This window comes from Hippichthys cyanospilos, chromosome 21 (genome assembly GCF_059441005.1).
Source record: "Hippichthys cyanospilos isolate Australia breed blue-spotted pipefish chromosome 21, RoL_Hcya_1.0, whole genome shotgun sequence".
Classification (NCBI taxonomy): Eukaryota; Metazoa; Chordata; class Actinopteri; order Syngnathiformes; family Syngnathidae; genus Hippichthys; species Hippichthys cyanospilos.
Window position 1 is genome coordinate 1,777,486 of NC_142389.1, and position 22,887 is coordinate 1,800,372.

At 41.7% G+C, this 22,887-nt stretch overlaps 2 protein-coding genes across 3 annotated transcripts; one reads left to right on the top strand and one right to left on the bottom strand.

The window, feature by feature from the left end:
• The first annotated feature begins 969 nt into the window (after positions 1-969).
• Positions 970-6,186, top strand: LOC148406079 (uncharacterized). Of its 2 annotated transcripts, XM_088404223.1 has the most exons (12): positions 970-1,098; positions 2,010-2,063; positions 2,139-2,210; positions 2,763-2,908; positions 3,160-3,285; positions 3,681-3,738; positions 3,819-4,055; positions 4,325-4,464; positions 4,523-4,618; positions 4,693-4,750; positions 4,925-4,987; positions 5,088-6,186. In XM_088404223.1, exons 2-12 carry the CDS (start codon positions 2,042-2,044, stop codon positions 5,714-5,716), a joined length of 1,647 nt encoding a protein of 548 aa, XP_088260349.1. In that variant the 5' UTR covers positions 970-1,098; positions 2,010-2,041; the 3' UTR covers positions 5,717-6,186. The 2 variants fall into 2 exon arrangements, with proteins under 2 accessions (XP_088260349.1, XP_088260350.1); XM_088404224.1 differs by lacking the exons at positions 970-1,098; positions 2,010-2,063; positions 2,139-2,210 and having other exon boundaries at positions 2,787-2,908; positions 3,164-3,285.
• A 281-nt stretch (positions 6,187-6,467) lies between these two features.
• LOC148406080 (uncharacterized) lies at positions 6,468-7,946 on the bottom strand. Its single transcript, XM_088405583.1, has 2 exons — positions 7,819-7,946; positions 6,468-6,998 (listed from the first exon to the last, which is right to left on the bottom strand). Exons 1-2 carry the CDS (start codon positions 7,909-7,911, stop codon positions 6,468-6,470), a joined length of 624 nt encoding a protein of 207 aa, XP_088261709.1. The 5' UTR covers positions 7,912-7,946.
• Positions 7,947-22,887: the final 14,941 nt, after the last annotated feature.

A 22,887-nucleotide genomic window follows, 5' to 3' on the forward strand; every position in this document is an offset into this window, starting at 1 on the left:
TTTATTAGAATAACACAGTTCCATGTACACACTATTTTATTGATATATTGAATTTGAAAAATATGAATTTCCTTCAATAGTTATATTGTTTTTTATTGTTTCGTCTTGGTGAGATGTGTCCAAACTGAGGCCTGGGGCCCATTTGGTGCCTGACATTTATGTTTGTGGCCCCAGAGCATGTTTTGACATGGCCCCCAATGCCAATGTTTGAATTGTGGGCAGGATACATCTGCCGTGATAATATATATTGGAGCATAAATGAGTGTTTTCAGCTTGGGTGTGGCTGCAAGAGGACGACTCGACTTCAGAGTGCGAACAGCTGATAAGGAGACATTGAGGACGGAGCCCCTGGGAGGTGACATCAGGATGCCTGGGCTCACACGCACTACCAGAGTGTGAAGATTGATAAAGGACTCTTGCTAATGTTAACACATATACAAGTATACTGTGTGCCAATTTTGCACGTAATCAGATCCCTCTATCATATAAAATGGATGGTGCAGAAGTAGCGTTGGAGAACGAATGTGCAGTTACTAAAGTAGCTAATTGATTACCTAAGGTACTAAATTACTTCAGCATTCTAGTGTAATCTATTAAAGTACCAATGTAATTTATTAGCAAACAAGGTACTAAATTTATTTACTTCCAATGACGGATAGAAACGTCAAAGATCATAAATTCAATATTAGTGCATGACAAGCAATACTCAACGGAATTATTTTGCAGCACAACATGTTATGCAAAATAATCCAGTTGATTCAAGTCTGGGATTGAATGATTTAAATATTAAACGTGCAACAATAAGACCTCAAAGTTATCATGAATAATGTACTTTTATTCTCCAGAAATGTTGCCTTATATACATAGACATGTAATTCGATGTGAATATAATACGCCTTAAATTAAAAAAAAATGGCTGAAAGCCTTTTTGATATGCGCATGCGCCAGTAGGCGGAAGTTGTGTCATGTGTTCGCCGCCACTCAGTTCCTTCAACTACCCACGCGAGTTTCGATTTATGCAGAAAGCACATAGCTTAAAAAAAATTAAAAAATAAGCGGCGATAGCTGGACGCCAATGAAAGGTTCGACTTTCCGGTGGTAAGTTGTTACTTAAATGTTGTCTTTTTGTTTAGTTTCGATTGTATAAACGCGAAAAAGCGGCGAGGTGCAGCGTATTTTGATGTTTTTAACAAGCGAACTTTTTTTTTTTTTTTTTACCAAGCTGACACGTTCGGGTTACTTATTACACGAAATCCTGCCATTATAATGCAAACCAACGATCAAACGATTAGTTGAATGTGACTTTCCTGTTTTTTGTTTTTGTTTTAAATAAGCGCAACAGGTCCGCTATGATGTACGACACAATTGCCCGATTAATTTTCTTAAAACTCTTTCAGTGACAACCCGAACAGTTGCAAATATTTACACATATTGTGTAAAGAGTCAACTTTGACGGTAAAACTTTGAAATTGACGCCGTTTTGGTTATGTTTTGATAGTTGCACTTTTTTTTCTGATGGAGTTTTGACGCCATCTTGTGCGCCATTAATCACCCGCGGTCCCGAAAAAACAAATATCACAATTAAAGTTATTCCTGATGAATTTAACCCCAGACAATATCAAAATTAAGTGAACGAGCAAGAAAAAAAATGTTTTAATATGTAAAGACTTGGAAAAAAATGCATTGAAAGAAAGTGTATTTTACATACAGGTATCTATTGACAGTGTGGATTACACAAAAATCACTATTCTAGATATCATATGCGATATGGGTTAAAAATATGATTTACTGCATCACACCATTACTAAGATCATGTTTAAGATCATGTTTAACTGAAAAGACAACAATGCACAATTCCAATGTATCCAATGAAGACAAAATATTTATCTTTGGGCTCCAATCCTGATGTCAAAGTAACCCGCAATCGAGGCCACATTTTTTCTGTCTCGTCATAATAAATATTAGCGGTATCTCTTATCAAGGTTCTTTGTACGCCCCTCTCTTCGCAGCTGGCAGGGCCTTCAGTGCATATTTGAACAAGATGCAGCGCGGAACACAAAGAGGTACAGTACTCCCAATCCTCCCTAATGTGTGAAAACTCCTTTACAGCCGATTTATCACCTGCTGTTTTCGTGCAGGCCTGTCCAGTGAGCTGTTTGAGTCCCTGAAGGTTTACCTTAACAACAGCAACAGACTGCAGCCCATAATTGGTACAAACTAATATCCTTAACCCTTGGGTCTCCGGGGATTTGTCACTTGCCTTATTATCATATATTACCCTTCATGTACAAAAATTGTAAAAATGCCATAGTAGAAAAAGAAACTACGCTGTCTTTATGAAATTTGAATGTTTATGTCATTCTAGAAAGACTTTTGAAAGCACTTGCATTAGGAGAAGCCAGGCTAAGCCAATCATCGGTCATAGAAAGGCTTGTAAATGTCATAAGATGGCTGCCGGCAACACCAAAAATTCTATTGCGCACCGTTGAAAGGATTAATGCAAAAATCAGGCGGTTTTCAATATGTCCAAAATAGACAAAATTTCCAAATGGCAGTAAATGAGCCCGACATGGGCTAAATTTAACACCTATAGGGTGTGGCATATTGAAAGGCATCATTTTTTGATAGTCTATACAATATTTTAGCCTCTCACTGTTTTTTTTTCCTTTGGTATCACACAGTTGGGTCAAATTTCCCCCAGGGGTTAATGTAATCATTTAACGGTATCTGATTAGCACTGATTAACTGCGTCGTCCCTGCAGGACTGTGCAGCATCACGGAATGCGTGAAAGCAGGCTCGGACAGGGGCGGGGAGCCCGTGTACCTCTGCGAGGTGTGCGTGTGTCGGCTCAGCAAAGGCGACATGCGCAACCACATCATGGGCAGCCTTCACCGATACAATTACACCGTGAGTGACCCCCTTTTCGCTTTCTTGCGTGAAAGGTACTGAAATTGACACTTATACGTGACAAAAAGGACAAAAAAACACTCTTTAACACAGAGGTAAACAGTCGACCCGGTTATTGGCTCATACCTAACCGCGATGAAGATTTTATCGCACCTGTGAGAAAATGGTGCTTTGCATGCCACTAGCTAGCAACTTTGCATGGCACAAGTTAGCTTAGCCCGCTAAGGCTGCTTTGGTGTTTACCGGGACAGAAAGTTTGGCACCCCGACCTGCTAGCAAACGTGAAACAGACCGGCGCTGACATGTCCCTGCTGGCTTGGCCCCTGATGGACATCGCCAGGATGCTGGAGGAAAAAGAAGGACCTGGGGACATCAAGGTCTTTTTCATTCCAAAATTATTCTTTTTTTGCTATACTATTTAGCCTTTAGCATGTCTGATATCAGTGTTTTCTTGAAACAAAATAACAACATTTAACTTGGGCTTCTTCAAGCTTGCATTCTTGTTAGCATGTCTGATACTAAGGCTGACTTGTTAGCGTGTTAGCTCAGCAGCTAGCTAGCTTTAGCATGTCTGACAGCAAAAAAAAAAAAAATCTAAATTGGGCTTTTGATTCTTTTCATTTGCATTCGTGTTAGCATTTAGCACATCTGATTGCAACAGCTTTACTTGATACCTAGTTAACTTTGAGTAAAAAAAACACCACTTTTTGTGACATTTAGTCTTCATGGCTTGCTGGACCTTCCTGTTTAACTTTTTTTGTTTTTTCGCAAGCTTCTGGAAGTTGAGGCCTCTGCATACGAGATGCTGAAAAGCGCCAGTGACAACGATGGTATTTCTGCCGCTCTTGAATGCATCACTCACTCCCTGTTGTATCTATGTGCACTGCAACATTACTGTATTTTTTTTAAGCGGTAAATTTGAGCAAAACCCTCATGCACGGGTCAGACGAGTCCCAAAGCCCCTTGAATGAGAAGCTTGAAGAAGAGGAGGAGGAGGAGGAAGACGAGGAGGAGCACAGGCTGGTCACTGTTGGCTTTGGAGAGGAACACTTGGCTAATGGCGACGGTTCCACTTGGCCTATTAAAGTCCGTCCCAGTTTTGGTCACAGCTTGCGTGATCGCTACAAGGGAACGAAACTTCTCATTGGTCAGTGCAAGTCCTTGTTTCTGCTCTACAAACATTTCTTTTTTACTTTTCTTTTAACCCGATAATTTAAGATGATCATACCGTTAGAAAAATTACCCTGAAACGATGAAAAATGGCATGAATTTAATCAAATTGATTAAATAGGGGACCCTATTGAGACATTGCAATGTTGCATCAGTTCCGGCCAACTGAACGGCAGTCGAATCCACGCCGGCGGATAACGAGGGCGTTCGTAAAAGTCCAGTTTGCCGTTGTCCGTGGCCTTTCAGGTCTTCTCCGCGTGACGGAGTGCGTCTGCCAGGAGGACGCCCGCACCTACTGCTTCCTGTGCCACTGCTGCGGCGCTCGGGTCGACACGCGGGAATTCATCCGCCACGTCAGCGGCCCGACGCACCTTCGCAGCTACCTGGTGGGTCCGCCGCCCCCGCCGCCGTCAAACGGGGACCGACCCGGGGGCTCTGCCTTAGATGGAAACGCGGCGCGAGCGGGCGGAGGCGGCGGAGGGCCGGCTCATGGCCTGGGCCAGGAAGGTGGAGCGCCAGGAGGGACCGGGCGACATGCAAGTGAGCTCGCCCCCTCTTTTCTCAACTCGCATCTTCTTCCGCCTCCTGAAAGGACTCCCTTGCGGTCTTTGCAGGTGATCAGGGCGCCCCGGTTCTTCTGTGAAAAGCTTGCAAAAAAGTCTTACAGCTGGTGTAAGTATACCACTGTCAAAATTGTACGAGTAAACCTAAACCTGTATCATTTTTAACATTAACAAAAGAAAATAGCAATAGAAATCAACTTTTCTTTCCCCAATAAAGTTTTTGTCCAAATACCACCAGTTGGTTTTTGCATTTGAAGCCCCGGTTCCTTCTGTGGCTTTCCAGGCATCAAAAGGCTTTGGGAGAGGAGCATTCCCACCGTGCGCAAACACCACCAAGACGCGCAAGGTGCGTCTTCTTCCGCTTTGGTCTCGGCGGTGACTCTTCCAATGCGTTTGGTTTTACTTTTTGGTTTGTGAATTCTTTTCTTTTTTTATTATCTCCCCAGGAGGCCCCAGAGTGAAAAAGAACATCGGGGGCAAAGGTCGGGTGGTGTTCAAGGTAAGCCTTCCGCTCACAGAAGGGCAGCTGCTACTGGAGAGGACGTCCTTCAGCCGGGAAAATCCGCCACACGAACCGCCGGACCCCGACTTTGACGACCCGGGCGCGGAGGACTTGGGAGTCGCCGCTCGGGATTCGGACCCGCCCGGCGCCCGCCGGAACGAGCGTTCCGCCCCCTGGCAGACGGAGGAGGCGCCCGTCACCCAAGACTGGTTGAACTCGCAATGGCGCGATTGGTTCGCCACCCCGCACCTAAATCAAGAAAACCCGCCGCCTGTCCACTACAACCGGCCCCCCATGGAATTCCAAAGCATTCCCGTGCACCACGCGACGCCATCTTGGACGCACCACTATCAAGCGGGTCCGCCCGGCCTCCCCAGTTACCGGACCGACGGCGTCCCGCCTTGCCTTTACCCGCCGCCGTATTTCACCCCTCCCGCGGCGCCCGTCCCGCCTGCTCCACTGACGATTCAAAAACCAGAATCGAGTACGCGACACGTCAAAGATGAGTACGCACGTTTTATTTGCGTTGATAATGACGTGAATGCCGTTGCTTTCATCACCTCGTGTGAGTGAAACAATATTTACTACTTTCAAAAAGGAAGACGTTCAAAAACTGAACTGTTAAACTTTTACACCAACTCATTCCTTTTTCTATGTGTGAGCTGTATAACAACACTTTCTGGTTCCTGGTTTATAATTTTTTTATTTTTATGTCACAATACCCATCCAGAGCAACCAGATCGAATATGTGTTTATTGAAAAAAAGTTTTGTATGTTCAAAGTATTATTGAAGTCAGTTTTCCTTTTGCACAATGACTTGTTAGGATTCCAATGTTGGACTGAAAAGAAATGTGTGTACTGCTGATATTGTTGGATGTTTGAGTGTTGCATTTCATAAGTTGACACATTTAAAAAAAAAATGGAACTTGTGCCGGCCATTGTGTTGAGGTTTAAAATGTCGAAAAAATGAGGCAAAATTAAATCTTATAGTTGACAATCATTAAATAAAAGAATTTATTCAATCCAGGTTCAATTTAAGGGCATCAATATTGAACTTGAAATAATTTACGTTCATCTATTTTTAATGTTCTGTTTTATTTACATACAAAAGCTTGTACATAATATGCAACACAGATGTATGAAATAATAAATTTGTTGTAAAATATTGTGTCAAAAATAATGCCGAAGAAATACAAAGACGTAAAGAAAAATCCATTTAATTCGAGGTCAAAATGGTATAAAATTAGAATGTAAAATCCGTGCGCGAAAAGTGACTGCGCGTCGAACGAAAGTGCATTTTTTTTTTCGCTTTTGTTAAAAAAAATCACAAACGAAAGTGGAGTGGATCGTACGCTGGATACTGGACGTAATGTTGGTGAACTGTACTGACGGCGTAGGCGTGACAAGGGGGTCCGGCGCAAAACTGTTTGCTCATTCTGTGGTGTATGTCGCCCCCTGCTGGACACGGCGCAGGACTGAGGTAGCGCACCGGGAGTCGATCTTGGCCATCGCGCTTGCGGGCGTGAAAAAGATGCTGATAATGCTCGTTGTGGATCGGAGGGGTTCTGCGGGCCGAGGTTCTGTCGGGGGCTGGGCCGTCCCGTTTCAGAAGAGACTCGATGGAGAAGGGCCCGTTGAATTTGACCTCGCAGCTGATCTGGACCGAAGAGGACGATGCCGGTGTCGTCGTCGTCGGTACCGGGTCGCCCCGTCCGTCCTCACGTCCGCCCTTCAGCTCGGGGAAAAAGTCCAGGATGTCCTGAAAATGCCGGCGCACCATTTTGGTGGTGATCTGACTCAGGTCCAGCTTCCAGAAGTTGCGCTTGCTGCCCCGGGAGTCGGGCACTAAAGGAATCTGGGGGAGGGAGGGGGAAAGGTCATTACATTTTGGTTCCGATCACGGGTAATTCGATTTATTTCAAAGCCTATACGGTTTGAAATTTCAATACATTGAGAAGTTGGTTTATTGGGTTACAATTTTGATATGAATCACTCGCATAAAAACTCAATCAAGCCCAAAGACAACATTTCACGTTTTTAAGTCTACACATTCAATCCCAATTACGTTTCTGTATATAGGTATATATTTTTTAAATTCTTGACTGTACTGCTGGTACTAAATGAATTACGTTCTAAAGTACTTGATTACTCCAAGTACTATATACTGATCTCTGAAGTTAATAGTTTAAAATCGATCTTTGTGTGTGTGTGTTTTACTTGATTAGAGACAGCCGGTTGTAGTTTTTTTTTAAGTAGTAAGAAGCAAAAGTTTGTCAACAAGCAATTGCTTTTTTCTCTCTGCTTTTTAGTAAGTCGCAAACCTCCTTGAAAGCATCTCTGTCGTTGTTTTTTTTACGTGAATTATTTTACTTCAAAGAATGATTTCATCTCGAAGTTTCCTTTATTTTTTTCCGTAATGTGGAAATGTACCACAAGAAAATGTTTACGTCAATGAAAATGCATTACTATTTGAAATTTTAGATGAACTTATCTTCATTTTCCTCAAAGTGGCTTAAAAACGCCCCCATTTTTTTGTACAATTAATTTACAATGGCCGAAAAAGTACATTAAAAACATTAATAAATAAAAACTCTTGAAATTTGCTCCTATTCCTGCCTGATTTCACTTTTTTTGAATTCCCTTTTTAAATATTTCCACAATCAGGCGCTCGTTACCTTGACAAAGCACTTGTTGGAGGACAAACACACTCTGACGTTGTTCTCGATGGACTTCCTGTCCTCTCGGGCCAGCGGGCCCATTCTGTGCATCAGCTGCAAGACATCACATCCAGGTTAGGAAAAAAAAAAGTGTCAATCATCTTCTGGGCTTTTTTTGTGCTACCTGCATGAAGGTGAGCATCTTATCTGGGGCGTCCTGCAGGATGACGGCGATGCGGGCCAAGTAGGTGGACCGGAGGACTTGGTGCCCCGCGGCCGGACAAGGCTGAACTCGGAGTTTGTTGTTGCAAGCCGGCATGATGGGAAACGAAGTCCAGTCGTGTATGAGGAGCGCGCGAATCGGGCCGAGCTTTTTACGGCGGCTGGACAATGGAGGGTGTGTTCATCCAGGTGCTAATGGGGACCTTTTGATACTCGGATGGGTCGTTAGCAAGGAGGGCTTGCAAAATGGCTTCCAGATATCCTCTTTACAAATAAATTCTTTTTAAGTGGAAATACGCTATTGTTATGCCTGCCTTCAAAAAAGCCCTCATATTCGGTCTGTAATTCATCAGCATGGCCGCTTCAGAAGTTTCATAGTTTTTTTTTTTTTACACACACCTTCTTAATAATAATAATAATAATAATAATAATATTTGCATTGCGTTAGTTCAGAGTCCACAATAGGGATTATTATGATTCACCGTGTTATGCTAAAATGAAATATTTGACAATTTATTTAACCCTTGTGAGATATTTTGTCCAACCATCAAGGGTGTTTCACAACAAAGCATTGAAAGAAGACACTAGGGATCTGAAATTTCACCCAGATGGTTTCGATCATGTCAAAGTTCAACATGGCGAAAAATACTGTCGTGCCAGTACAGTTTTCTTTTCAAATGAAGAGAAAATGAATTGAAACATGAAGCAATATTTTTGCTAAATCGTGTAATAGTAGCACCTTTACAAATTGTTGTATGCCTTTATTTCTTTGATCAAGTTTATAACCTAGAATAGTCATTTTCAAATGGGGGTACATGCAAGCACTTCAGTGGCTACATAAAAAAAAATATCAAGGTTTTTGCAGTCATCATCAAACTTGTTTTCAAATGAAGAGCAAATAATATCATCAACTCAAATTTAATGCTTTGTGTAGGCTATGACAGGAACAGTACACTTTTCTTTTCAAATTAAGAGCAAATAAATTAGAACATCTTTTTTATGAGAACCACTGTGCTAGAAATGCATCTCCTTGTAAGATATTATTATTTGAAAAAGTAACAAATGTTCTGAGTATGTGTAATATTATTTTTTGACTTTGTTATTTAACCACTGGACACGCTAAATATTTGTTGCTCTTTGGGATACTTTTTCAGACTCACCTCGGCGCATATGTGTTTGGGAGCAGCCGAAAGGGCCATCTTGGTGTTTATGCAAGTTTCGCTGTTAGCATGGGGACGAGCAATTTCGTCCTTTTGTTGTCGTGCAGGATTCATTTGCATGGCTGATCCCCATCGGGTTTTGTGCGCGCCATGCGCGCAACCACACAAGTCGTCAAAGGCGCTGCTTTCACTTGCAAACTTGCAAAGTCAGGTGATTGAGCACAGATGCGAGTGATCACTCGCCGGGGAAAATGGCGCATTTGTTCCTTTCACCCCCCCCCCAAAAAAAAAAAAAAAAAACATTGTAAATATTGTGGGTTTCAGATCAAATACCTTTGAATTACACACTGTGGGCAATTTGTTTTTAAGATGTTGCACTAATTCGGTCAACATTGCTGTGATGATTAAAAAAGCTTTATATAAATATACAATAATGAACTCATTCAATCCCAATGACGTATTTTTACGTTTTTTTTTTAAGAGTCCAGAAGTACAATACCAGGCTCTTGTAAATGTTTTTTTTTTCCAAGTGTTTGGCATGAGAGTACTGAAGAAAATGATTAATTTAAGTAAATAATAAAGTAATTAATAATTGAGTACCTTCGTAAATTGATAACCTTAGTACTCAACGTCTTAACGTACTAAAGGAATTGATTACGTTAGTACACGAGATACTAAAGTAGTCGATTAGTTGAGTATTTACTTCATTTAGTAGCAGACATTTTTAGCTCTTCCTTTAGCCAAACAGTTGAAAGAATTAAAATAATAATAATATTTTTATATATTTTTTTAAATTTTTTTTTTAAATAACTGAATTGATTGTGGACTCGTAAAAATACGTAAAAATATTTTTTTATTTAATGACTCAAAAAAAAGAAACTTTGTTAAACATGAACAGTATACAATATGCTATTTTATTTTTAGTAAATGGCATTACTGTACACATTTTTAGAAGGAAAAATATGCTTGTTTGAAAGCAACACTCATTTTTTACGCTAATTCAATTCGCAAAAAAGTACTGTGTTTGAAATAAAATCAACGGGTTGTTTTTTTCAAGTTTAGACTTTTCCCACATATTATTAATGTACGGTATTTATTGAAAATACTCATTTAGGAGATTTTTTTTTGAAGTATGTTGGGACATGTCTGAGTCACATTTGCACAAAGGAATGTAAATAGGACGAGATGTAAATAAGTGTTTTTTCACTTGTGTCTAAGATGAGGTGCAAATCCCAGGAATGCAATTGAAGAGCTTTCTGAAGATGTTTGTTGGGATTGAGTGGGGCACTAAGTTGTCACCTCATTTGCTTTTGCCTTTGTTTGGCTTAATGGGATTCTTTTATTTCCAAAGACAACCTGTACGGATCAAAAAGGTGCGCCGATGAACAGATGTTCAACGTTAAACCCCCCCATCCTCTTTTTGTCTAGGTACTTGTTAAGAATGATAAGGTTTTTTTTCTTAAAAGGAAACCTAATTACATTGAGAGATTAAATTTGGTTAATCAATAGATAATAGTTTAGTAGTGGTTAATGGCTCATAATAAACATTTACTTACCTGTATGCAACGAGGAGTGATGTCGTCATCAGTGCGCGCCGGGTTAGGTTTGTAAATGCACACTAAAACCGTAAAAGCGACGTTGACGCCTCTGACATTAAAGAACACATCGGGAAAAAAAATATTTCAATGCCTCGTAAACACCTCATCTGTGATCATATATTTTTTTTCCATCTGTGATCATAGCTGGGAGATTCATTTTTACGGAGAAACGTCATCAATAACCGCCTGTTGCTGAACTAACAAACACAAATTTGATTTATTTTTTTTTTATTTCGCTTTTGTAGCAAATGTAACTTCGCTGGTGTGTTATGAATATTTGGTACTGTATTCGATCTCCGTATTATTTTTTAATTAATATATTCTGAATGTATCATTTAAATAAAGTTTTAGTCAAAAACACTAACAATCATGGCGGGAATTGTGGCCTACACTTCGACGACATCTTCGGCTCACTTTGAGGTATTTTTTAAAATATTCTTTTAAATAATATTTAAACTTTGCAACCGTGCAATATAAATACAATCCTACTTATCTGCTCATAAACGTACAGTTTACTGCCCAAACTAGTCAAGTAAGAGCTATATTATGTCCTGTTATTATTACCACCATTACTAACAATTAATAATAATAGTGAAGTCACTCTAATATGCGTCAAATTTTGTGAAAAAATTGTACTAAATAAATAAAGTGGATTGGATTGGCAATTTAGTGTAGTATCTATATAGTATATTTATAAATATTTTTTTTACTAAAACGTCAAAGCTGTTTTGACATGTTTCGACCAGCAGAGGTCAGGCTTGTTTAAAAATTAAAAGTCCGTTTCAGTCACACAGTGACGTAGTTCCCGTTTGTCTTTTTCTTCGAGTGGAAGTTTGGCCTTCATTCATTCCTTGGGAAACCCATGAGCCACCATGTTGCATGTTAAACGTGCCGTAAACAACAGAGGTTGATTATTTATAAAGTGTTCTCGTAGTAGATCACAGGCCTCTTCATCCATTACTCTAAAAAGCTCTTCATTTAAAGATTAGTAAACAATAGTAAATATGACTGCTGCATTGTGAGAACGTGGTGGAAGTCCACCCGGCTGTCACCCCTCAACCTCTCCTTGATCGATGACCCAGCCGGATCGCATCGAGCGCTATCTCTCGGGGTCCGCACGATTTACCGCCATCGGCTGGGTCGGGACGGTGAGGAGAAAAGGCGCAATTTAGTAAGGAATCTCATTCCAGGCTAGCGGTGATATGATCATCTTATTTCGGAGTAGGATAGCATGGCGCGGGCCTTCCTGAAAGGACAAAATTGTAAATATTGATCCCCCAAATGAAGTGTCAATCCACTTGGCTGAGATTAAAAAAAAAAAAAAAATAGCCGGGTTCTCTTCATTTTGGAGAGACCATTTGATCCCTGCAGATAAGCACCAGAAACGTATTGATTTTTCATCTGCTGATGTAATAGGGTTATGGTTCCAATTAATTAGTTCTCGTCGCAACTCAGCTTTGTTGGTCACTTTTGGACCGAGAAGAAGTTCCTGTGATGGAATTGGGCCCGGTTTGTCACGCTTTATATCCCCATCGGCAAAATTATATGAAAATCATTTGTGTATATTTTCTATGGGAATTTTTTTTCATAATAAATATTCAGCAGCTTGCTCAAAGTCTACCTAGCAACAAATAACAAGAATATATATATATATATATATATATATATATATATATATATATATATATATATATATATATATATATATATATATATATATATATATATATATATATTTATATATATATATATATTTATTTTTATATATTTTTTTGTGTGTGTGTGAATAAGAATTTTTCTGCCTAGCGACAAATGACCATGAATTAAACGCTCTGAATTCTCTGTGGCAAATATGTGCATTTTTACAATAATCCTAACATTGGCGCCACATTTTGCGCAACATCAAATCCAATGTGAACAATCCTCACCTTCTGTCGGGGACATTTGGCGAAAGACGTCGCCGTCCTCTTGCTCCCACCAGAAAGGACATTGAAATCTCAGTTTGTCAGTCCCTGCTCAATTTTTCGTATTTATCATTCAAGGGAAAAATAAATGGCTTAAAAAAAAAAGACATTTCCAAAATGTCTGCTAAGCAGATAAATGATTTCTCCCTGCAGGTTGCCGACAGGTTCATTTCAGCCAAAAGGTTACAATCAAATTAATGGACCAAAACTCGCAAAAAAAAAAGAAGCTAAAATTCAATTAGGCAAGGCTGTGAAATTGGACAACTAATCACGGGACTTGGATGCCATCCATCTTTTGAATAAATGATGATCACGTTGGGTAAATCGTAAATGAGGGACACGCGCTAACGGCCTGGTTCTGAAAAAAGATTTGACCCCTCACTAAAACAGGGATGTGGTTTTTTTTTTTTAATTTAGCCAATTAAAAACTAGAAATCAAATCAGAAAAACAAGTCAGGATTTTTCTATCAAACCATCAAACGTCTTCATGTTTTTTTTTTTTTAAGTTAGCATAACCATGTCAAAATGTCATTTTAGTAAACGTCGCGGGCCTCTAAAATGGGGCTGGCGGGCCGCAAATGGCCCCCGGGCCGTAGTTTGGACACCATTACTCTAAAACGGGGTCAAACTAAATTCAACTAAAACTAACCAAGAAGCCGTTTGTTTTCACCTGTTTATTTGGCGTCAAAACATTCGCAAGTAGTGTCACGCGGCGGCCATTTTGGGCGTGAAGAATTCGCGTCCGGCCGTGCGCGTCTCCCAATCAGGACAAGTGATGATGTCATCGAGGCGAACGGGCGTAAATCAGGCAGCAGACGCCAGCCTGCCTTGGATTTGCTTCCCGCGCACTATATCATCAATCAGTCTCGCCTTTTTTGTCATTTACCACTTTTTTTTTCTTTTTTTTTCCGCCATCTTTTGATTTCAATCCACTTTACACGGGCGGCCATTTGCATGCTAGCTGCTTACTTGAAATGTAAGCCGTCCTTTCTGCATATCAAACGCTCTTCTTTCATCTTTACCATTTACTAAGATTTATCCGAAAAAAAAGAAATGACGAGAACATAATTGAATATGAGGCTGATTATGACGGCGTCATAAATGTATTCGGCCGCGTTTCAAGTCGCCTCCATTCAATTTGCCGTTTTCTTTTATGCGTCCGTCTCATTTGCATATATGACGCCACGACGCCTTTGAAGTAGATGAATAGACTTTCTGTATCTTTGACATCAAGCGCAAGCTCTGTACATTTACCCAGAACAGGATTTGATATTTTATGGAAACAGATTTTACCGGTTTCATTCCATTTTGCAGAGAGGAACAATGTACCAAAACAAAGTCGGCCGCTAGTTGCTAGGCAGAAATGTGACATTAGCAACTTTAACCCCTGTGGGACATTTTGACCCAACTTGGGCTTTTTGATGGTTTTGATGTAGGAATCCAAAGGAAAGGCGAACAAAAAAAAAACACTAGGAGGCTAAAATATTGCATAGATTGTCAAAACATGACGACTTTCAATACGCTATCCTTTTTAAATGCTTGCAAATGGGAGGTCAAGAGGTTCCCCCAATAGGTGTCCAATTTAGCCCATGTCAGGCTCATTTACTGCCATTCAAAATATTGTCATTTTTGTCATGTATTTTCTCATTATGCCAAAATGTGGACATGCAAGGCGCTTCCATTTTTTTCTTCGGCCCAATTTTTTAGAAAAAAAAGCATTTACTCAGCAACATTTAGAGTAAATATATATATGTGTATATATACACAGTATATATATATATTTATTTATTTTTTTTGCCACCTCTGAAATGCATTAAGCCACAAAGCGTCCATGCAAGGTGCTAAATGTTCCGCCTAAAAAAAAAAAAAAAATCATGACCACTTGATGGTAATGCAGCTTTTAGTCCCCACTAATAGATGAGACAAGGTAATGGACCTTTGTCACGGCCTGAGGGCGACAGGCCCAAACGTGAGCCTCGGCTACGCAGTCCTAATTGCTAACCATTAGCCCCCCCCCCCCCCCCCCCCCCCCCCACACACACACACACACACACACACACACAAAAGGTGTAAATGGAACAATAAATATGGCTTTTTAATCGTGCCTTTTACAAGCGCGCCCAGACAATCTCCGCTAATCATTACCCCGACGTGTCATTGCGGAAAAGTCCATCATGTAAAAAAAAAAAAGTTGAAAAGTGGGAATCAAACAAAAAATGGACAAACAAAAGAACCAAATGCTGGATTTCACCCAATGGTGTCAACTGACATGTCCTTTGTTACTGTATGAAATGGATTCCCAAAATCCAAAAAAAATTCCCAAAAGACTCGGAAATTGACGAACGATGCGGTGCGTTCAGGTGCATTGGACGTTTCAAACTCGGGCTGAATTTTATTTATGACCTATGACATTAACTGAATGGCAACAGTCAAATAAGTGGAGTAGTAGCACTTGTTTTTTTTTTTTTTCCCACCAGGCACTTACGCATTTAATCGTCAACTTTTCAACTTTTTCAGGTGTTAGCACGACACATTAGCGACGGCTCTGACTAGCTAAATAAAACAAATAGCCATCAGGCCGCACCTTTAAACGGCGATTAGGAGTCCAAAGCGCCGGAGGCGGCGCTCGTCCTTGCCTTCGCCACTTTTTGCACTTGTCCAAATGAGGCCCATTCAATCAATTAAGTGCAACGGAAATGCTGATCGGGCTGATTAGGCCGCGTATTGATATGAGCGCCGAGTCCCATAATGCGCCGTCTGCCGTTAAAAGTCAACAACGCCGATGCGGACAAACGATGCTAAGCGCGGCGACAAACGTTGGAATTAGCGCCATTAGTTTGACTAAAGAGGCCAATTGGGCCAATCGAAAGGTTGCAAACTTGGGTGACCCTCCACGCGCGCCGCAACTCCTATAGATCTATAGGTCTCTTCAGAACGGTTTGTTCTTCTTTTATAAAAAATGATTTGACTCAGCTTGTGTACTTTGTTGCCAGTCTCTCTTATTGATAACACATATTTAGACAAAGTGTCTTTGTTGCTACGTCGAAAGTTGTAGGCAGCTACCTTGTGGGGTAGGGACTTATGTATAGCAAGTGGAAGGTCCCTGACCAGTTTGGGAAATTGCGAATATGCCCCGAGGCAAATTCCGTGGTCCTCAGGTGGTAAACCACAAACTGCTAGAGATAGAAATAAAAGCCGAACGAAGGAAGTTCTCCTCTGAACAGTTTTATAGAAGATGACTTGACTCAGCTTGGGCACTTTGTCTACAGTCTCTCTTATTGTCAACTCGCACATCAACCAAGCACAAAGCGTTTTGGTTGGTCTTTGTCGCTAGGTAGAATTTGTGCCTGTCAATTTGCAACAGTGTTGAAGTTTACAATAGACCCAAGTGGCCGCCAAAGGAGCCATAAGCAAAAGTGCTTGCGCGTTCTTATCGCTAATCGCTAACTCTCGTTACCCCCCCCTTTCTCCGCGGCTGCTTTTGGCAGCGCGTCGCCCAGCTTTTTTGGCCGCCCTTCCGTGTTTTGCGCCGTTGTTTCCCGGAGGCCTGAATGGGATGGGTCGTTTGCGAAATGAGCGGACACGCCAACAAATTGCATCGCTTCCGGCTCAGCGGCCGAGGACAATGGGCCGCCATATGCCGCTGGCGGGGCGGGGGGGCTCTCATTTCAATAAGCTGCCTCCCGAAGCCAGATCGCGCCACCGACCTCTCACCTACGCCACTCGGACCCCGCGGTTACGCCGTGCGAGGACCTGGCTGGGCGGCCGTCTTGGCTGGTGGCGTGACGCGGATGAATGATTTGATCAAAATGGCCGCTCGGATCTATGCGAAACGTAGGGTTTGTTTTCCTGCTTGTTGCTAGGCAGATTTCACTTGACGTGCAGTATGTTAGTTTTCTTGGTTATAGAAGAATTGATATTTTTTGTAGATTGAAGATGAAACATTGTCAATTAACTCATTTGATCCCAAAGACATTTTTTTAAAGAATACATACATTTAATCCCAGGTATTTATTCACTTTTTTTTCCAAAAAATGTCAAGTGTTTAGCTCAAGAAGGATCTAAAAATGGCTGGTAATAAATGAATCAGCTACTGAAGTAATCTATTACTTTAGGTAATCAAGCACTGGATTAAACAAGTAGATTGTCGAGAATTCTTGTCACGTGTATAGCACGAAGCCACACGGTGAAATTTTTACTCTGTTCACCTCACCGAACAGAAGACGGCAGCCACGTGTGGGCGCCATCATGCTAAACATGATAGATATTCATTATAGTAGACAAAAGTAAAAAACGAGAAGTTGCTTCATGTTCCAATTAATTTGCTCTCAATTTGAAAAGATACCTGTTCTGTTCCTGCCATGGTGTTACAAAGCGCTTTGGGGAAATACATGAAAAACAGTTGGTTTGTTTTTCTTGGTTGTCCAGTTTTGAAGTCTTCTCTGATTGGATGATTCCTTTAATTAATACTACTTCTATTGATTTGACTGCATATATTTCCTCAATTTTGCTTTGTCTTTTTTGCTTTTGTTTTTTTTTTCCCACTGTGGGGTGAGAGGGAGTCAGGCGGCTTTTTTTTGGGAGGGGGGGGGGGCTGTGGATGATTAGCTTCCTTTTGTCCTCTGTGTTTTTTTTTCCCCCCTGAAAGAAGATTAAATATTTCTGCTTGAGAAAGTCTTTTTAGGGTGCCACTGACTGCTGTCCTGCTGCCCCCCCACGCCCCCCCCCCCCCCCCCCCCCCCCCCGCACCCCAAAACACATCACCCTCAGTTTGCCATTCCAAAATGCATTGCAAAAATGTAATCTCACAGAGAATAGAAAAAAAAGAGGCTCTGGAGGAATTTTTTTGCAAGTGGCCTCTTTATTGGGTGGGATGGGGTTTGTAGGGTCCCCCCCCCACCCCCTTCACAGTATCCCCACACAACGGGGCTCCAATCTGTCAAATAATTAGCCAGTGTGGCAGGACAAAGCTTGTGTTTCATACATCAAGGCTTGAATGCACGGTCACTGTATTGTGACGGCTCATGGGAACTTCAGCTGCAAAAAGGAGGCGGCAACGACGTTTCGGGGACATTTTACGGCTTCTTCAACTTTTCGCTTCGCAGATGTGCACTATCAGTAGTTTGCGGCGTGAATATCTTCACCGCTTCATGTGTTGACACTATTTTCTGTAAGAGGGGTGTAACACATAAAAATGAATCAAAATGATTATTTGATTCCATTGAATTAACAGAGATTTCTGCTTCTGTCCATGAACGTGCAAAGAATTTTCACACTGCTTTGCGTGACAATAACAAAAGAAGACAGTCTTGTTTTTTTCAGTTTTTTTTGCATTTATTATGTTTTGAATCATAATTAATGTGCCTTTTCCCAAAAAACAAGTTTTTCTCTATATCTATCTATTTCTATCTTTATCTATCTATAAAATTCATAGACTTTATGTTTACTATATATAGGAGTTGTTTTTTGGAGGAAAGTTTACACGAGTGTATCAGTAATAATGTATAATAATCCCCAATATGTGTGTGTGTGTGTGTGTGTGTGTGTGTGTGTGTGTATATATATATATATATATATATATATATATATATATATATATATATATATATACTATATATATAATATATATATAGAGAGAGAGAGAGAGAGAGAGAGAGAGAGAGAGAGAGAGAGAGAGAGAGTTTCATGTTCCAATTAATTTGCTCTTAATTTGAAAACAAACGATATTTGGGTCTTATGTGAATGAAAAACAACAAATTTGGTTGGATGATAACGGCAGAAAGCTTGATAAATTCTTATGTATGTATATATATATATAGTATATATATATATATATATATATATATATATATATATATATATATATATATAATATATATATATATATATATATATATATATATATATATATATATGTGGGCTGAGTTTTAAATGGACGTAAATTAGTGTCAGTGTCACGGTGAGAAGTTAAACGCGCTCTTGACTGTCATGTGACACAAATCTCTAGCGGCTTCTTCAATGTTGCTCTTTATTCCCCCCCCCCCTTCACACCCCTTCCCCGACTGCGATTTATAAACACAACATGCCCGCACAATGGCCGCCTTGTTTGCTAAACGGGATAGCCTTAATGGAGACTTATATTTCCAGGATTATATCTGCATTCACTTGCAAATCATTGGTGGGAGCGGTGGGAGTTTGGAGAGGGGAGGGGTGGGGGGGGGGAGGCGGGGAGGGGGGGGGGGGGCTTCAATGCTCTTCCTCTGTCTATGAATAATAGTATCATTTGAATTAAGTGGACACCTGGTGCAGCGGGTTCGGGGCGCGGAGGCGCGCCGCTGACCCGCAGCCGCTTGCCAACTTCCCGCTTTCCCAGCCTGTCCTTATCCGTCCCCTGCAGCCTCCAATTACCTTCCCGCTCCCCGCTAAATGCCACGCACTTGTAACTTTAGTCCAAAAGCTGCTGCGAGGAACTTCAGGAAGCCAAAGAAATTCTTATCTGTCTCCTTTTTTTTTGATTCTGAAAGAGCCCGTCTCGCGTTACCAGAGAAAAAGTTTGCAATTAAATACAGTAAGAAAAAAGAAAAAAAGATAAAATGACAGTTCGCCGGATTCGTGACCAAAGCGCCTTTTGTTGATTGATTGTACATTACTTAGCCAGCCGTGCAGGGGGAAAAAAAAGGCGGGGGGGGGGGGGGGGGGGGGTTCTATTTGTATGCGTCCCGCGTGCCCGCCGCACACAATCAGGCCCGTATTGCAAATTTATACCAGGATGTAGCTTTAGTGCCTGGGACAAAAACACAAAGTTTTTCAAGTGGACTGTCTACTTTTCACAAACAAAGCTTTGTTTCCCCCAAACTCACAGATGTCCAGTCCTCGCAGCTTGCTGTTGCTCCACAACTCTTGGGGAATACTCGGAAGGGTGTGTTTTCGCATATTCTTCTGAGCCCCGGCCGTTTTAATTTGTGTCCATTCTGGCGGACATGACTTTTGGGTCTTTATCTTTTGATTCGTCTGAGCGATCACACCGAGTCCTAGTGTCCTCGATAGAGGATATCACGGCCTTTCCAATGATGTATTACGTGTTTGGGTGGGTCCAGTTCACTTTGCTGTCTTGCTGAGACAAAAATGGACACAACAGTGGACATAAATGACTACAAGCTGGGTTTCTGAAAGATTTGTCTCTATTCCACATTTGGTCATTGTCTAAGGTCGTTCTAATCATCTTGATTCATCACAGTAGTCCCACACATCCTCCTGATAATCAGCGGATTCATTTGTGTCCACTGTAATGGACATTTTTTTTTAAATCTATATCTTTTGTCTCACTGGAGCTACACTTAAAAGTCCCAGTGTCCTCAGTTGAGGATATCCTGGCCTTTCCAATCACGTCTCACGGCTTTGAGTGGGATACGATTCACTTTGCCCTCTTGCCGAGACAAAATGGACGCAACAGTGGACATGAACGAAAACAGACTGGGTCTCGGGAGAATATTCCACATTTGCTCATTTCTTTGCGAAACTTTCTTCTCGTTGTCATCAATGATATCTTCCTGAGACACAACTGAATTTTTGGAGTCCGCTGCAATGGACATTTGTCTTGTCACTCATTAAAGCTACGCTACTAAGTCCTAATGTCTTCAGTAGAGGACATGTATGTCAAGTGAGCGTTTCAGATGAAGAAAAGTACTCTGCGTCCTTTTGTTTACAAATGACACTTTGTATTTGTTATCATTTTGGGGATTTTCACATTTTCGTAAGAATCTTTCGGCGATATGAGATCTGCACTGTAATTCAAAAGGACTCCGGGTCATATTTTAGCGTTTCGGGCCAGCGCGGCTGTCATGTATTAATTAAAATCCAAATAGGTCGTATTGATTGCCTTATCGGGCCGGCGCAGGCCGGACCCGACCTATCGATCCCTCTTGTGATTTATGATCATTTTCACACACGCAACACGAAGAAACAGAAGTAGAGTGTGTGTCATTCTCTTAGATCTCTTCTGCAGGACCACTAAACGGGCCCGCCACCCAGGCGGGGAACCCTCACAGGAGACAAATGTTCTGCTAAATGTTGTTATGATCCGCTGAGTTTCATTGAAAAGTAAATCACACGAGTGGGCGGGCGGGCTTCACATGCCTGAAATTTACAAGCTGTGCGTGCCGCCTCCACCTCCAAAACCTGGCCTCCAAAGCTGGCTCTTTTGGTTTTTGGTCTAGATCTTTTGACAAACCACCGCCACTCGTTTTTGGAAAGGCGGGAAAAAAAAAACCTCGTGGAGGAGAAGCTAGAAAGGTGGAGGTTTCTCAAGAGATTTATCGACCTAAGTCACAGGTGTGGAACTCCGGTCCTCGAGGGCCGGTATCCTACACGTCTTCAAACCTTTTCCCGCAAAAACACCCGATTGAAATTCTTGGGATCATTTTGAAGCTCCCGCAGAGCTTGCTAATGAGCTAATCATTTGAATCGGGCGCGTCGTGGGGAAAGGAAACCGGAAAACATGCCGGATGCCGGCCCTCCAGGACTGGAGTCCGACTAAGTAGAAGAAGACCTTAGTTATGCTCCCTTTGATTTGACTCCAATCAATTACCGTAGAGCGCGTGGCCGCCAGTCAGAACGGCGCGAGGTTCGAGGGCAACGGGACAACGCCGATTAGCGAGGATCGATATCAAATCAAGGATGCCGAGGCGTCCCGATAAGCGGCGGGCTATTCATCATAAGCAAACTTGAGGGCTTGCGCGCCAGGCGATATTCCGGAGAAGAGAGGCGGGCCTTATCTCCCTCCGGCAGCGCCGTACAAAACCGGGCGGCGATCAATAGCCGGCCGCTCAAGTGAAGTTCTGGCAATTATCAACGGCCGATTGGGTCCCGGGCCCCCTCCTCGCGCCCCGGCGCCAAAGTACATCTTTTCACGGAACGTGATTACAAGTTGAAGCACAATGCCGCTTGAAAAGGGAGGATTACAGCTTTGTTTGCGTGGAGGCGCGCTCTTCACTCAGCGCCCCGCAAGTGAATTCCATGACATTAGATTTTTGCTGAAACGCTTGTGTCTCAGCATCGCTACATGATGATGCAGTTCGTTGGAATGTTTGTATTATTTGTAATATTTGTAATATTTTTGAATGATATCTTAAAAGAATCAACGGGGAAAAACACATTAGGGATCTGAAATTTCCATAAAACGTGTCAAATTTCAAAATGCAACCATTCTGACATTTCTATGCGATTGCAGCCGGACGTGCGAGATTTTGCGTACACAAATAATCACTGTCCAAATTTTGGACCGTATAAAACCATTACAATTACAATTTATGAGATGCTTTTTAATCGGATTTATGACATTGATTTTCCTGCGATTTTTGCAGCATTCCGTCGAGCGGCGGTCAAACTATGTCAGCAAATGGAAAATTCTTTGCTGACTTGTGTTTCACCTCAAGACAGTAGGTGGCGGTAGAGAACAGTGAGTGGCTATGTCTCAAAGTGTCATCATCGCGCCATACACCACAAAGACAGACCGTATCGATTTTCAATTTTTTGCGGGTGTTAAAAAATGAAACCTACATATGTGTGCATAGAACTGATGCCACTGAAAAATTTGAGTGGTGGAGGGAAAAAAATAATCATTACGCCTTTAAAAGCATTTCCAAAATCAGGAAAACAATCCAATGTGCAGAGTTTGCAAAGTGTGTACACAAGGGTGCTCTTTTGTTTTTTTTGTTTTTTGTTTTGTTTTTTTCCCTCCGCAATCGCACGTATGAATGGCAGAAAAAAAAAAACAGTAGTATTCAGAGCTACATGATGAGTTTTAATGTTCATCTCTCAGCATTCTCATAACTCAGCCACATTTTCCCTCCCCCAGTTTTTCGTGGCACCAAAAGTGTGGGAGGTCCAGCACCCTTCCAGCCTATTACCGCGCGGAGCTCCAACGTTTGACGAGCATCCCGGTAGGATGCGCGAAAGCCGCGTTCGGATGCGCCGGCAGACCCCCGGGACGTCCCGTTGGGATTTGCGCGTAAAAGCAGCTGATCGCCCTCCCTCCGAAGGGAAGCGATGACGCGTCATCCGTCCTAGCCAATCCCCCCTGAGCGAGGGTCCTAAAAGCGCGACCCCCCCCCAAGCCCCTTTTCCATCCATCATCCCCACGCT